The 13,373-nt window shown below is 42.8% G+C and overlaps 1 protein-coding gene across 2 annotated transcripts; it reads right to left on the bottom strand.

Annotated features, from left to right (window-relative positions):
• Window positions 1–4,094: 4,094 nt before the first annotated feature.
• LOC119720778 (zinc finger protein 62 homolog) lies at window positions 4,095–13,331 on the bottom strand. 2 transcript variants are annotated; one of them, XM_038190616.1, is made up of 3 exons: window positions 13,246–13,331; window positions 8,593–8,846; window positions 4,095–5,661 (listed from the first exon to the last, which is right to left on the bottom strand). In XM_038190616.1, exons 2-3 carry the CDS (start codon window positions 8,807–8,809, stop codon window positions 4,985–4,987), a joined length of 894 nt encoding a protein of 297 aa, XP_038046544.1. In that variant the 5' UTR covers window positions 8,810–8,846; window positions 13,246–13,331; the 3' UTR covers window positions 4,095–4,984. The 2 variants fall into 2 exon arrangements, with proteins under 2 accessions (XP_038046544.1, XP_038046545.1); XM_038190617.1 differs by lacking the exon at window positions 13,246–13,331 and adding an exon at window positions 13,185–13,223.
• Between the last annotated feature and the right edge of the window lie 42 nt (window positions 13,332–13,373).

Genomic DNA, 13,373 nt, shown 5'->3' on the forward strand with positions numbered 1-13,373 from the left:
GTGAGAACCAGAGATCACACACAGGCATTCAGATACAAATGCAATTTTTTTTAATATTTTTTTTTTGACGAGACTGAAATATTGTGTTTAGTGTTTACTGTCAGATCTTGTTTTGGATATGAGATTTTTTTCTGAAATAAAGGTGATTTTTGTGTTTTCCTGTGCAAATTTTCGTTATTATCATTATCACTATTTATTCGGCCAAATTACAAGATATAAGAAGCAATCCACAAAAGTAAACATTCATGAAGGCAGGAAAATGCCCTTGTTTCATTGTATTTGAACGGTAAATGATCATTGGACAGCTGATTTTTGTGATATTGATTAACTTAGACATAACTTGCGAACATAAGTATGCAAATCACTTGACATTTTCACAGTTACTAATCAATAATATGTACTTTATCCCTGTTATATTGATTAAATGGAGCGAACCATATATTTTTGTTTAATATTTTTTTTCTCGTTAGGTCACCTTTTTTTTGACTCACCCTGTTGAATGTGAAGCAATTTTCACATGAACTATGGTTACAACGATTTACAAATGGCATAAATCATAATAGTTTTCCTAATAACAAAATGCAATCTGAATGTCTTATTAAGGGCAACCACACAATATATCCTTCAAGTAATTGAGAATTCTGTAAATTCTAAACTAATTGTGTGTGTTTTTTAATGGAACAAGAGAAGTTGCATTAAACAAGTTTGATTTATAAATCTTCAAATATAACAAGTTCAAACTTACACATTTTAAACGAGCATTATAAAACTTGGCACTTAAACTTCTTCAGGCAAACCGTTACTAATGTGAACATTTTTTAAACATGAAAGATCTCCTTGGCCGGAGACAAACTGTCTGAAAATAGTAAAACAAAGTTCAGGCAAAAATAATTCTTGAAATTTGCAAAAATTCAGCATTTTAAAACTTGACAGAGAGAAACTGTGGCAACTAGTTTCGTACACAACTTTAAAGATGCAGATATCAGGTGAGATTTTATATTTTATTTCAACCATTTTGTAACAAACCAACTGTCTAGAGTTGTGCATCGGAGCCGGGTACCCGAGTTCCCGACTGTTAATGTCAGGAAACAGTTCCAGATTATGGAATTGAGTACCAATAACCAACTTTACAAATTACTTGGTTACTTCTCAGACAATGAAAAATAAAAGTTGTGAAGTCATTAGTGGGGAATATTCAAAATATAAACCAGGCCGCATGGGAAAACAAAACATATTTCAAATTAAGACACCCACGAAAGCTGTACTTTACACCTTAAAGCTATAAAGCTCACTGTACACACTTGTATCTTGCTGTATAAGCCATTTCGGAGATACAAAAATGTACTACTGCACGTGCGCACATCAGATTCAACGATTTAGTGTCGGAAGATAAACAAAGTAGATAAATGCACACAAGTCTATGGGGGACGTGGTAATCGAATCCACATTTTGCAATTTTGTTCTAGTAAAACAGAAGATGGAAATTTTTGTTCGCACAAAAGTTGGAGCACACGAAACAACGTAAACCACGGTGCCGTTGAAAACAATCAACATTTTACATCTACTTCAAAATAAGAACTTTTCTTTAATTTCGTTGGTACCCCGCTATGATTTTGCACGCGTGTGGCGAACTGTTTATCCCCCGACCCTAATCGTTGTCATGGGATGTGCGCATGCACAGTAGTACATTTTTGTAACGCCGAAATGGCTTATTGATGCGCTGATGCGGTTGTATTATCGTGCAGACCTTGTTAAACAATCTGAACAGCAACTTCCAAGATTTGAATTTTGGAATGTTTGGCGTTGTGTTTCTTTAACAGGTACCCGGGTACCCGTTTTTTTTTCAATCGGGTACTAGGTTCCTGTAATACCCGTAAATGCACAGCCCTACAACTGTCCTGTCAGTAAATGCTTAGTAAAGTGAAAATTTATTATTTTTATAAACCGCACAAGACCAAAACATCACTCCAAACAATTGATGTCACATTACAAACAAAAAGAAGGGGGAAAAAAATGATTTTCTGGTGGTCAAGTTAAATGGCCTCTTCCTAGAGCAAATCTGATATTAAGGCAACCGCCAAAAATTTAAACGACTGAAAACACCGTCATTAAGTACACAGATAGTGATTTTAACACACACAAAAAACTCTTAATCTAAACAAAATACAAATAAATCATGAACTTTTGACAAAACTTAGGCTTACAGAAATTCTCACATTCAATGCAAAACTAACACGTTGAATTAGAAGTTTCCCTTTTCTGTGCATAGTTTTTCATGAATTGCCTCACAGGCACAAAAATATAAAACAATGAGATTCCAAAGTGTAATACAAAATTGACTTTGAGTTTATTAACGAGGCTCAGTTGATTTGCATATAAACTTCTACGTACAACCCCTCACACTGCTAACAGAACATGTCATGCCTCGATACACGAATGCGGATATGTGATCACTGTACACGCAGGAGGCCCCCTACAATGGCAAAACCAGTGCGCATGCGATTGTACAAAGCAACTGCCTCGTGAATCTTATCTTAACAATATCTAACACAACATTAAATTGCCATTCGTAAATACCTCAGACAGTTTAGCCATTTCTATTGGTCGAGAGCCCGTCACGTGGCCGGTCTTAAATGGATGATAAAGACATGGCTAGCTTGTCTTAAACAATTTTCCAGTGTCACATAAAATGTGGACTCCTAAAAATCCAGTGCCTCTTACCGTTTTATTGGTTGAACATTCACAGTCCTCACGTAGGCATGCGCAACACTACCAGCGAGTCAGAATTGTATAGTTCTAAATTCAAAACGCAACGCCCCAGGTGCGTTCCGCGCGACATCGCACAGAACGTGCCACGCGCGCATCAATCTCCATAAAAGGGTTGTTTACATCTTAATCGCCAGCTGAACACTCCATTATTTAGCTAGGGGGATGTTTCAAAAAGCATGAAGTGAACTTGTTGAACAAAATCAGGATTTTTGACCGAAATATTATATTTTTTTTTGACAGAAAAGGTATTTATGAATGGGAATAAATATGTGCTCGGTCGGTATTAATCACTCTGTTTAAGACCGCTTAGAGTCTGGGTGCTGATAATTACCCTCGCCTCCGGCTCGGGTAATTATCAGCACCCAGACCCTAAGCGGTCTTAACCCTAAAGGGGCCGGGTTATTTTGACCATCTCTCAGCCGGGGGGGGGGGGGGGGGGGGGGGGGGGGGGGGGGGGGGATTCGGGCCCCCCCCCTTAGATCTCGGCCATCGAGTGACGAAAATTTTTGAAACTCGATACATGCATAGAGCCACTCTTCCTTGACATACCCAAGAAATTTCATGACTATAGGTCAAAGGGTTTTGGAATTATGGCTAATTAATTATTCATATGTACGAATGGCAATTCTGCTCTGTGTACACGACGTATATGCGAAAATTCAGTTTTCACGGCGCGTAGCGCCGGAAAATTTTTCACTACGCGGCAACCCGTGGTCCGATTTTTATGTTTTTGGTATCAAAAGATGCGCAAAGCTCGAGGCTAAAAAGTCATAACAGCTCGGGTCGCGAAAAAATTTTTTTTAGAGGCTATCACGGAAAATGTTGAGGGGGGGGGCGGATTCCGGCCCTTTTAGGGTTAAACAGAGTGATTAAAACCTCTCAACTCTCGAGCACACATTTATTCCCTTATTGAAGATGGCCCCTGTGATAGAAATGATAGTGTGCCTGGATTGGTCCAAGTAATCAACAATATGCACAAGTTGACATTAACTGTCACTGCAGTGTATGTAGTTGGTCATGTGTACTCGTATGCATGCACACAGCTTGGGCACATACGTCCCACGTTGACTCTCGTACATAGTACATACATGTAAGCCATCTACGGTACCTGTACAAAGTCTATTAGGTGTTTTTCATTCAAGTAGGCAACGTTCTTTCTCAAGGGTTCGGACAATGGAAATGACTGATATCAGAAATGCATACAATCTTGCACAAAATGGGCGAAAATTGACAGTGTCAAATTTAACCAATTCCATTCCCCCCCCCCCAAAAAAAATATTGTTTGTAGTCCTTTCATTGAAGTAGCCTATTCTTTAGCAAATGCATTTTGAGTTACATGCACATATCCATCCAGATGAAGGTGATGTACAGTACCTATAGACCAATCGAGGCACACTGTCAATTCTATCACGAAGGCCCCCTTCAATGGCAAAAAGCATAGTGCTAGCTATTGTTCAGACAATCCGTCATAGGGAGGTAGCTTTGCACTATAGCTTGGATAACAATTTTCGCCATTGAAGGGGCCTCGTGAGTGTACAGTGATCAAGGCACACTGTCAATTCTATCACGAAGGCCCCCTTCAATGGCAAAACGCATAGTGCTAGCTATTGTTCAGATAAACCCATCATGAGGAAGTAGCTTTGCACAATAACTTGGACAATGGTTTCTACATTGAAGGAGTGCACAGTGATCGTGAGTGTACAGTGATCAAGTGCCCGCATTTGTCTGTAGTTTGAATCCACATAAAGCAGTCTCAAAAGGCACTCCTGGCTGAAAAAAATTTAAGGCCCTTTTGGATGAAAGAATAAAAACGGTTTAGTCTGCGGGACCTGGCCAATATTTAAGGCGCGAATGAGCATCCGCAGATTGACACGGTGCTTGTCATGCGACGCAAAGTGAGATGTTGAATGCAGTGTTTTGGAGAAGATCATCTCCAAAGATATGAAGCAGTGAAGTACACAATGGTTAGCATTGTACTTAGCTCACACAGACAACATTTGCCTTTGCCTGGTAGGGTGCCAGTGATATGAAAATAAAACACAATGGCTGTTTCTGTTTACAACTATGACAAAAGACATATCTGGAATGTTTTGAATGCTTCCTTCCCTGATAAAATAATGGTTTCTAGCACCGTTCAACACATTTGGGCTCTTTATGGGGTGGGGGGGGGGGGGAACTCAAAACAACGCATGGGTACAAATGTCGACTTGTTCTATCACACATGGCCGTGCTTTGTGTGGACCTGTTGATGAAGCTTAAGGTAGGTGTTGCGTGTGAAGGCAATCCCGCAGATTTCACAGGAGAAAGGCAAGATGTCCATGTGGCTCTTCTCGTGGACCATGAGGTTGTGCTCCCTCTTGAACATGCGGGGGCAGTACTGGCAGCCAAAGGGCCTGTCGGTGTTGTGGATTTTCTTGTGCTGGCTTAGGTACACGAAGCGGCTGAAGGTTTTGTCGCACTCGTCGCAGGCGTAGGGTTTGTCTGCAGTGCCCCCGCCCCCGCCGCCGCTGATGAGCTTGTGTCCCTGCAGATGCTTCAGGTAAGGCCTCTCGGTGAGGAAGGTTTCCCCGCACTCCGTGCATAAGAACTCGTCAACAACCACCTGTAAATGCAGCAGCTGATGTCGCCTGAGGTTGCGACTGCTCGCCAAGCTCTGCCCGCACTCATCGCAAATGTATTCTCTTTTCTTGTTGGTTGTTTTCTTGGCCAGCGGCTTCCTTGTGCCGTTGGTTTCCGAGGAAGGATGGTTCGCTCTCCCAGTCTTCTGGCCAAGGAGTGTAGTCAGGGCCTTCTTTTTGATGCGGGCCGAGACTTTGAGATTGGAGGTACTTCTGAGGTTGGAAGTGGTTCTGGCTTTGGCCTGCTTTGGCCCTTGTTTTTGTGAGCTTGGTCCTGTGTAAGATGATAACAAAAAAAATGTACAATTTGGAGACAGGACGACTTTGACCTATTGATATGTTCTTGCCAGTCCCAGCGGGCCAACGTTAGGTCCGGATTATCCAATAGACACAGCCAGTAGGCACTTTGCCTAGGGCCTACACAAAATTTGGGGCCTATGAAAATGTTGAGGGCCTTAAAACACACACACGTTTGTTTATGCTGTAAATCATGGATTTTCTTTTGTTCCTCTTTCCTTTTTCTTTTGTTTGTGTACCTTAACTTTTTTGCAAGAGTACTCATTAGTTTTGTACACGTTTTCTAATCGAGGTCGCTCTCGATTTGGTTCCTGTCCTCGATTCACCGATGATGTTGCACGATTGTGTTCAAGATTTACACCATAAACAAATGCATACAGTCGTGTTATGTAAAACTCTAAAAGGACAAGGCATTGTCTTTCCCTTTGCCCTTATAATATAACACTCTCCCATTGACTAGGCACGATAGAGAAACTCACAACCGAGGACCGTTTTCAACAAGAGATGAACTAAGACAAGATAAGTTTGCGGTAGCACCATGTGGTTAAATCTCTTTTGTGAGTATGTGTGGTTCTGAACTTTCCAGAACCACACATACTCACAAAAAAGATTTATGTGGATAAATCTCTTTTGTGAGTATGTGCGGTTCTGAAAAGAACCGGAGGGACTCTCTGGTTCTTTCCAGAACCACACATACTCACAAAAGAGATTGAGTATGTGTGGTTCTGAAAAGAACCGGAGGGACTCTCCGGTTCTTTCCAGAACCTTACATACTCACAAAAGAGATTTATCCACATGGTGCTACCGCAAACTTATCTTGTCTTAGTATCTTTCCACCATGCAAACCTTCAAATCTCAAGAGATGAACTCTCGAGGACAACAAAGAACCTGTTGTTCTCCCGTTGTCTGCCCGTCCTCAGGTTTATGTAATTCATGCGTACACACCCAAACAAGACATGTTCATAAAAGTCTTAGTGTCTCTCTCAGAACATTCAATTTCACCAACTGATGCTGATGAAGCTGCATGAACACGTATTTATGTACATGTACATACTGAATTTACGTGTCAAGTTTGTCGTTCTGAAGCACATGGTGCCAACAGGCTTTCAGAGCTACCAATTTTGCCTGGCTTGCTTAGTGTAGCTTAGCATCAATATGAAATGTGAGGCGCCTGCGCTTACCAGCGCCATGAAATTGGTGATGATGCCTAGGGCAAAGTTAGTCTATGTATTTACCGTGGTCTATTACGCCTGAATAGATTCGCTGATTAATTAGGCAAGACCCCACCTCTTGACCTCCTAGATTTTGACCAATCAGCTGGCGCTTTCTATATCGGGTCTTCGGTCAATCACCCGTTGCACTTCATAGACAATGGATTTTAAAAAATGAATCAAGCGGTCTGTATCATGTTACACGATATCGCGCCCGGCTGTTGTTGTATTACAAAACACTGCATTCGAATTGACCAATCAAACCATTTAGTCCTGATTTAGGAATGAAATGACGTCACGATTTAGTAAAGTCGGCTCCGATTGGCTGGCGCGCGGGTTGCATGTATGTCTAGACATATCAGACGTTATACAGGAGTCTTGCTCCGTGGATAACGGGTGATACTCAGACTTGAAGTAGGGCCTACGGAACACTGGTGCCTAGGGCCTACGAGACACTTAATCCAGCCCTGGCCATTTTGTGGCCAACCTAACTGTCCTCTTCATACGGTACCTATCTGTGACTTGAGACCTAAACTTGCCCGATTGTCATCTTGGCCCAAATGTTTGACTCATTTGCCCAGTCGGATGACTAAGGATGACTATAGGATGGCTAGAAAACCAGGATCCCTTCGACCACATTGGTCTCAGACCAGCGTTACTAGGTTTAATTTTAGGGTCTTGTCGACCTACATCCATTTCTCCATTAAATCAAGTAATAATCCGTGCGTTTCGATTACTTCCCCCGCGCTTACTCAGGTAAACGTGACTGCGTTCGATGTAACTCTCACATGACTTCTCGTGCTTACTCGAGCCTGGCCCAAGTAACAGACCCACTGAGCTGGTTACTTGGGTAACAAAAACATGGTGGCTCAGTCTAACGCTGTGACGGTGGGGCATTCAAAAGTGTCTCAGCTTCATTTCACACTAGTACTAGACGACGGGAGGAAAGTTAAGTTTAAACATACCCAGCATTTCTTGTTTACTTTTGAAGAGCACGTACAGTGGCCACCTTGGTTGCTTTCGACGGCCTCAAATCAATTTGCAAAGGGGAATTAATTGTCACATGACCTATTGACCCGGTCGGGTTGCTATGGCACGACCTGGAGATCGTTCGTTTATTGCTACAGATTGCACATACATGCATCTACACCCAAGACGAGTAGTGTTGTAGTCGAAACCATCACAAGACCAGACACAAGACCAGACACAAGACCAGACACAAGACCGGACACAAGACCAGACACAAGTAACAGTGGATGAACAATAACAAAGAAATGCCTTTGTCAAAGCTCATTTGAATAGCTTGTGACTTGAATTGAGACTGGAGGTCTTGTGTTGGTCTTATGATGGTCTTGCAGGGTCTCGACTACAACACTGAAGATGAGAGTACGGGTTACAATGCTTGATTTGAGTATTAACACACCTGCATCCTAACAACTTGACTATTAACCCGGCCTACCGTACCTCTTATCCCCGGAAATCCAGCACCTTGTTTGGCCGTAGTCTAATGGATTCCGAACTGTACCAACCATCTGTTATCACTTTACATGGGACTTGATTTTGATCAAGTGTTAAGAATGTGGCGCTGGTTTACAGAATGGGGGATTTATGAGGATTCAGAAGGGGTCCTAACCCAACACACTCCAAGGAAATTAGAGTTTGGTCTACTTAGATCTAGACTCTGATTGTCAACGTACCTTTGCTTGATGCTGGGGCTTCTCTTTTTCTTTTTCTGTCAGGCTGGGGCTTGCGGTAGACTGCGACCCCAGCAGTCCTGGCACAGCCGTAGCAGTAGCTGGGCTTATACGGCTCTGACCTGCTGCCCGAGCTGTGATTGTCTTCACCGTTGGCAAGAAGCCATTCTCTCTCGAGTCTGTCGATGGTTGCCTGTACATCTTCAGCGTCGTCCATCATCTTGACTCGCAATCAACTCTGAGCTTGCTGAAAATTCCTGAAAGCGTACAGAAAGTATGATCCAAAATAACTTGAAATGTTGAGTACGCATGGAAGCCACAACTCATTTTCAAAAGGATAAGATTGGCATGCAAGATTGAGAGGACATCTGGTCGAACGGATAAAGGACCTGTATTTTGCCAACGATATACATGGAAGCCACCACATCGTGAGTCAAGTACAACCAAGTATGGCTTGGCCTCAAGATTGGTTCATCCAGGTCAAAAAACCCATGTTCGCTCACTACCTACAACCACTCCAGGACTGTAGTATGGGCTCCGTGCACAAGTACCCCCTCAACGGCAACAGAGGGAGAGTGCGGGGAGACCACTGGGAGACATTTGAACACATTGCTTATGACACCTGACGCTCATGCGAAGACGCTATATGGCATTGTGCACACTCAGAATAAAATTAGTACACACTATACACGCTCGAACCAGTACGTGCACCAGTGGCGCAACACTTCCAGGGGGCACCTGCGGGTGCACACATTTTTCAAGGGGGGCACAGAAGGCTCCTGATATACTAACCCCCTAAAGGTTCCTCAGGACTACCCTGCTAAATGCAACAGAGTCTAACAGTTACTTCCTGCTCAATCCAACAGAATCCAACTTTGCCTAATTTTTAGTTGTCTGCTGGATTCAACAGAGTCCAACTTGGCATTCAGTACCCAACAGAATCCAACTCTGAAAATGTACATTGTACATATGTACAAGGGGTTTACTGCTCAATCCAACAGGCTCCAACAGGTTTACAATGTAGTTGGATCCTGTTGGATTCGGCAGGGTTAGGGTTTTAAAGGGGCGAGGGCACGGACCTCCGCTTGAGGGGGCACGTGCCACCTGTAGTTACGCCACTGATGCGCACATGGTGTGTCTTGTCCGTGGGGCTCTCGAAAGTGGTAAGAAAACACCTTCTCTTGTTTGCGCACAGAGCCCAGGCTATAGCCTCTGGAGGTAAATCAATCACGAGTGTGATGACTCCGGGTCTACAATAGAGCTAGCCCCATAAATGTGGCCTATTTACTGGACTGCCTCCGTAAACATAGGCCACACATCCACATGTACAAAAACGTGTCGCACTTTGCCAAATTTTGATTTTCACATTTAGGCTTAGTTTGTAGGGTTTTTTGCTTTAGAAGCATACTCACCCTCTTTATAGGCTAATCAGAAAGTGCTGCCTTTTTCAGATGGCTAATTTTTGTGAAATTTCATGTTGAAATTTTGATACGCAAACGTGTGCAAATGAATCTGAAAAAGGCAGCACTTTCTGATTAGCCTATAAAGAGGGCGAGTATGCTTCTAAAGCATAGAAACCCTACAAACTAAGCCTAAATGTGAAAATCAAAATTTGGCAAAGTGCGACACGTTTTTGTACATGTGGATGTGTGGCCTATGTTTACGGAGGCAGTCCAGTAAATAGGCCACATTTATGGGGCTACAATAGAGCAAGTTCGGGTGCAAACTGTAGTTAACCACGGTTCAACTAACTTCACTCGAAGAACAATGATTGGACGACAGGACTACTCTAGTCAACTATTAGGAACAGGAGCATGGGGCACGGTTGCATTGCTCGGGTTACCAGTAGCCGTGCCCTTCATAAAGCACAACGGGGAGCCAGGACTTTTGACCATCGTTTGACTAGAGGCGTTCGCGCGTTGCTATAGTGTGCGCAGGCGTAAGCTACATCAAAATCAACCACTGGTCAACTAACAGTCTACGATTGATCTGGCTCTGCGCTAGTTCAGTTTCTCTGGCTTATCAGAAGCCCTCATTCTCTAGGCTAGCTCCAGTTCTCCAACACAACTGGCATCCAAATCCAGACACGGACCAAGAGCTAACATTGATGATTCATGCGATACACCGTGAATGCACAGCCACGTTGATTCGCATCAGACGCATGGAAGAAAATTTCATTTTACATTTTACAAAATTGGTGATTTCTTTGCAGTTTCGTAGTCAATTTGTAATGATAAAAAACACAGGCCCTAGCTAAAATGAAAGAAGGCCTCCGTTACTATCACTAGCCATTAAGAAACACATTCTTAGCCTAACACGATTTTAAGAAGGCAACCCGTCATCACTGCAGGCGTAGATCCAGAGGGGGGGGGGGGGGGGGGGGGGGGGGGGGGGGGGGGAAGGGGGGTAAAAAAAAACCCAAAAAAAACAGCTGTCAAAATTTTTTTTCCCCATAGAAATTCATAAAAAAAAGGCAACCCCCCCCCCCCCCCCCGCTCCGACACCCAATTTTTTTTGGCTAGTAATAATGTCCGCCTTTGCATGAAATACGTACAAAGCCAGCGTGGTTAGGGGGTATACATTATTCTGTGATATTTTCAGTGTTAATAATTGTCGGATTTAAACAGTGCTCCCATTCGAAGTATGGAACGAGGTCCCCCCCCCCCCCCCTATTTGACGGAGGCCAAGTGTCCTGAGAAAAAAACGTGTCTACATTAAAAAAAATATATTTTGCTGACGAAACCCCCCTACGGAAATTCCTGGATCCGCCCCTGCACAGTTCATGGTGTCATGCGTAATCATAGCCCCACTAGTGTGGCCGTCGGTATGCTGCGCTGAACAGCATACCGACGGCCACACTAGTGGGGCTAGCGTAATCAATGCTTCTCCTCCTAGCATGGAGGTAGTTCTACCTCCATGCTCCTAGTAAGTCTAGCCCTAGCCCCATAAATGTGGCCAATTTACTGGACTACCTCCATAAATAAAGGCCACACTTGCACCATGTACAAAAACATGTAGAACTTGTACTTGTGTCAAATTTTGATTTTCACATTTAGGCTTAGTTTGTAGTTTATTTTTGCTTTAGAAGCATACTCACCTTCTTTAAATTATAGGCTAATCAGAAAGTGCTGCATTTTTCAGATGTCTATTTTTTGGGTGAAATTTCCAGATTCATTTGCAAACGTTTACGTATCAAAATTTCAACATTAAATTTCACGAAAAATAGACATCTGAAAAAGGCAGCACTTTCTGATTAGCCTATAAAGAGGATGAGTATGCTTCTAAAGCAAAAATAAACTACAAACTAAGCCTAAATGTGAAAATCAAAATTTGACAAAGTTCTACATGTGTTTTTGTACATGGTGGAAGTGTGGCCTATATTTACGGAGGTAGTCCAGTAAATTGGCCACATTTTTGGGGCTAGTCATGCTAGTCTAGCGCTGTTGTGCGCTTTCTTGAAAATCACGCATTCTTAAGAATGCGCATGCACATTCTTATGATTGTGCAACTAGATCCTTGCACAATCTTCGCAAAAAATAACTCTTCCAGATTGAGCGCACATTCTTAAGAATGCGCGACAAGATAACGGTCTTGTGGATACCGAGCACCTGCTGCGCTTGGCAAGTCTAGCTGCATCCTCGTTCACTGATTCTTAATAATTATACTGTTTCAACGCAAGGCGCTGAAAAGTAGAGTGGATATGATAAATATAGGCGTATTGATATGGGGGGGGGGGGGGATCGGGAAAAAAATAAGAGACATAATAATAGTGGAAAGAATTCTGATTTTTGGGATAATAAAAGGGGGGGGGGGGAACGTAAGAATGAAGAATGTGAAGAATGAGAATGAATACTGCGACATCCCATAGTGCTAATGCTATTTCCCATTTAAATTGCCACCAATTTATTGTTCACACCCCACCATTACGTCGCAGAGCTGGATTCTATCTAGTCAAAAGAGCAATTTTGGCAGCTTCTGGACATCGTTTTTTTTTTGTGGCATGCATATAATACATACAGGGACTTGTAACTTGTCTAGCCTAAACAAAGCACTTCCCAGACTAGTTCCCAGTCCTCCGTTATTACAAAACTTCCCATAGTGGGCAGAAAAAAGCAATAATAACAGGTTTAATTTGATTCAAATTATCGTAGTTATACGAGTTCAGAAGCACAGAACATTTTCTTTCCTCTTTATATAAATTGTTTCCCTTTTAACCGCTATACATTTCATTTAACATAATTATGTCGTGCAATGTTTGTTAAGATTGCGCAAAATTCATAAATTGTGCACGTGATATTCCAACGCAATCTTAAGAATGAGCGCTCATTCTTAAGAACGCGTGCTCATTCTTAAGAATGCGCGCTCATTCTTAAGAATGCGCGCGCATTCTTAAGATTGCGTGATTTTCAAGAATGGGCACAACAGCCCCACTTGTGTGGCCTCGGTATTGCTGCGCGCCCTGTACGTAAAAGCCCAGCAATACGGAGGCCACACAAGTGGGGCAACTCTAGTCCTACCCTATTCAGTCAAGGTCAGGACTGAAGGAGTAGGCACCCGTGTGCCTTTTTTAAACCACAGAAGTATTCAATCAATACTCGGTGAGCGCAGCTTGTGGTTCTCTCTCAATCACAACTAAAACTCAGCATCACGTTGTACCGTAGGTTGAAGCACCCAATGTTAATGGCTCCCCAGGCCAAAGTTTCCAACCTGCATGTTCAGTCAATCAAGTTTACCTGCCACACTATGCAATAAATACGGCATGCGCGACGCGATGCATGATACGA

The sequence above is a fragment of the Patiria miniata genome, unplaced genomic scaffold (genome assembly GCF_015706575.1).
Source record: "Patiria miniata isolate m_02_andy unplaced genomic scaffold, ASM1570657v1 HiC_scaffold_9, whole genome shotgun sequence".
NCBI classification, from domain to species: Eukaryota; Metazoa; Echinodermata; class Asteroidea; order Valvatida; family Asterinidae; genus Patiria; species Patiria miniata.

Coding starts and splice junctions, on each gene's coding strand:
- LOC119720778 (XM_038190616.1), bottom strand. CDS start 8,809: ATGATGGACGACGCTGAAGATGTACAGGCAACCATCGACAGACTCGAG. Junction 5,662..8,592: donor AGCCCCAGCATCAAGCAAAG/GTACGTTGACAA, acceptor CATCTTACACAG/GACCAAGCTCACAAAAACAA.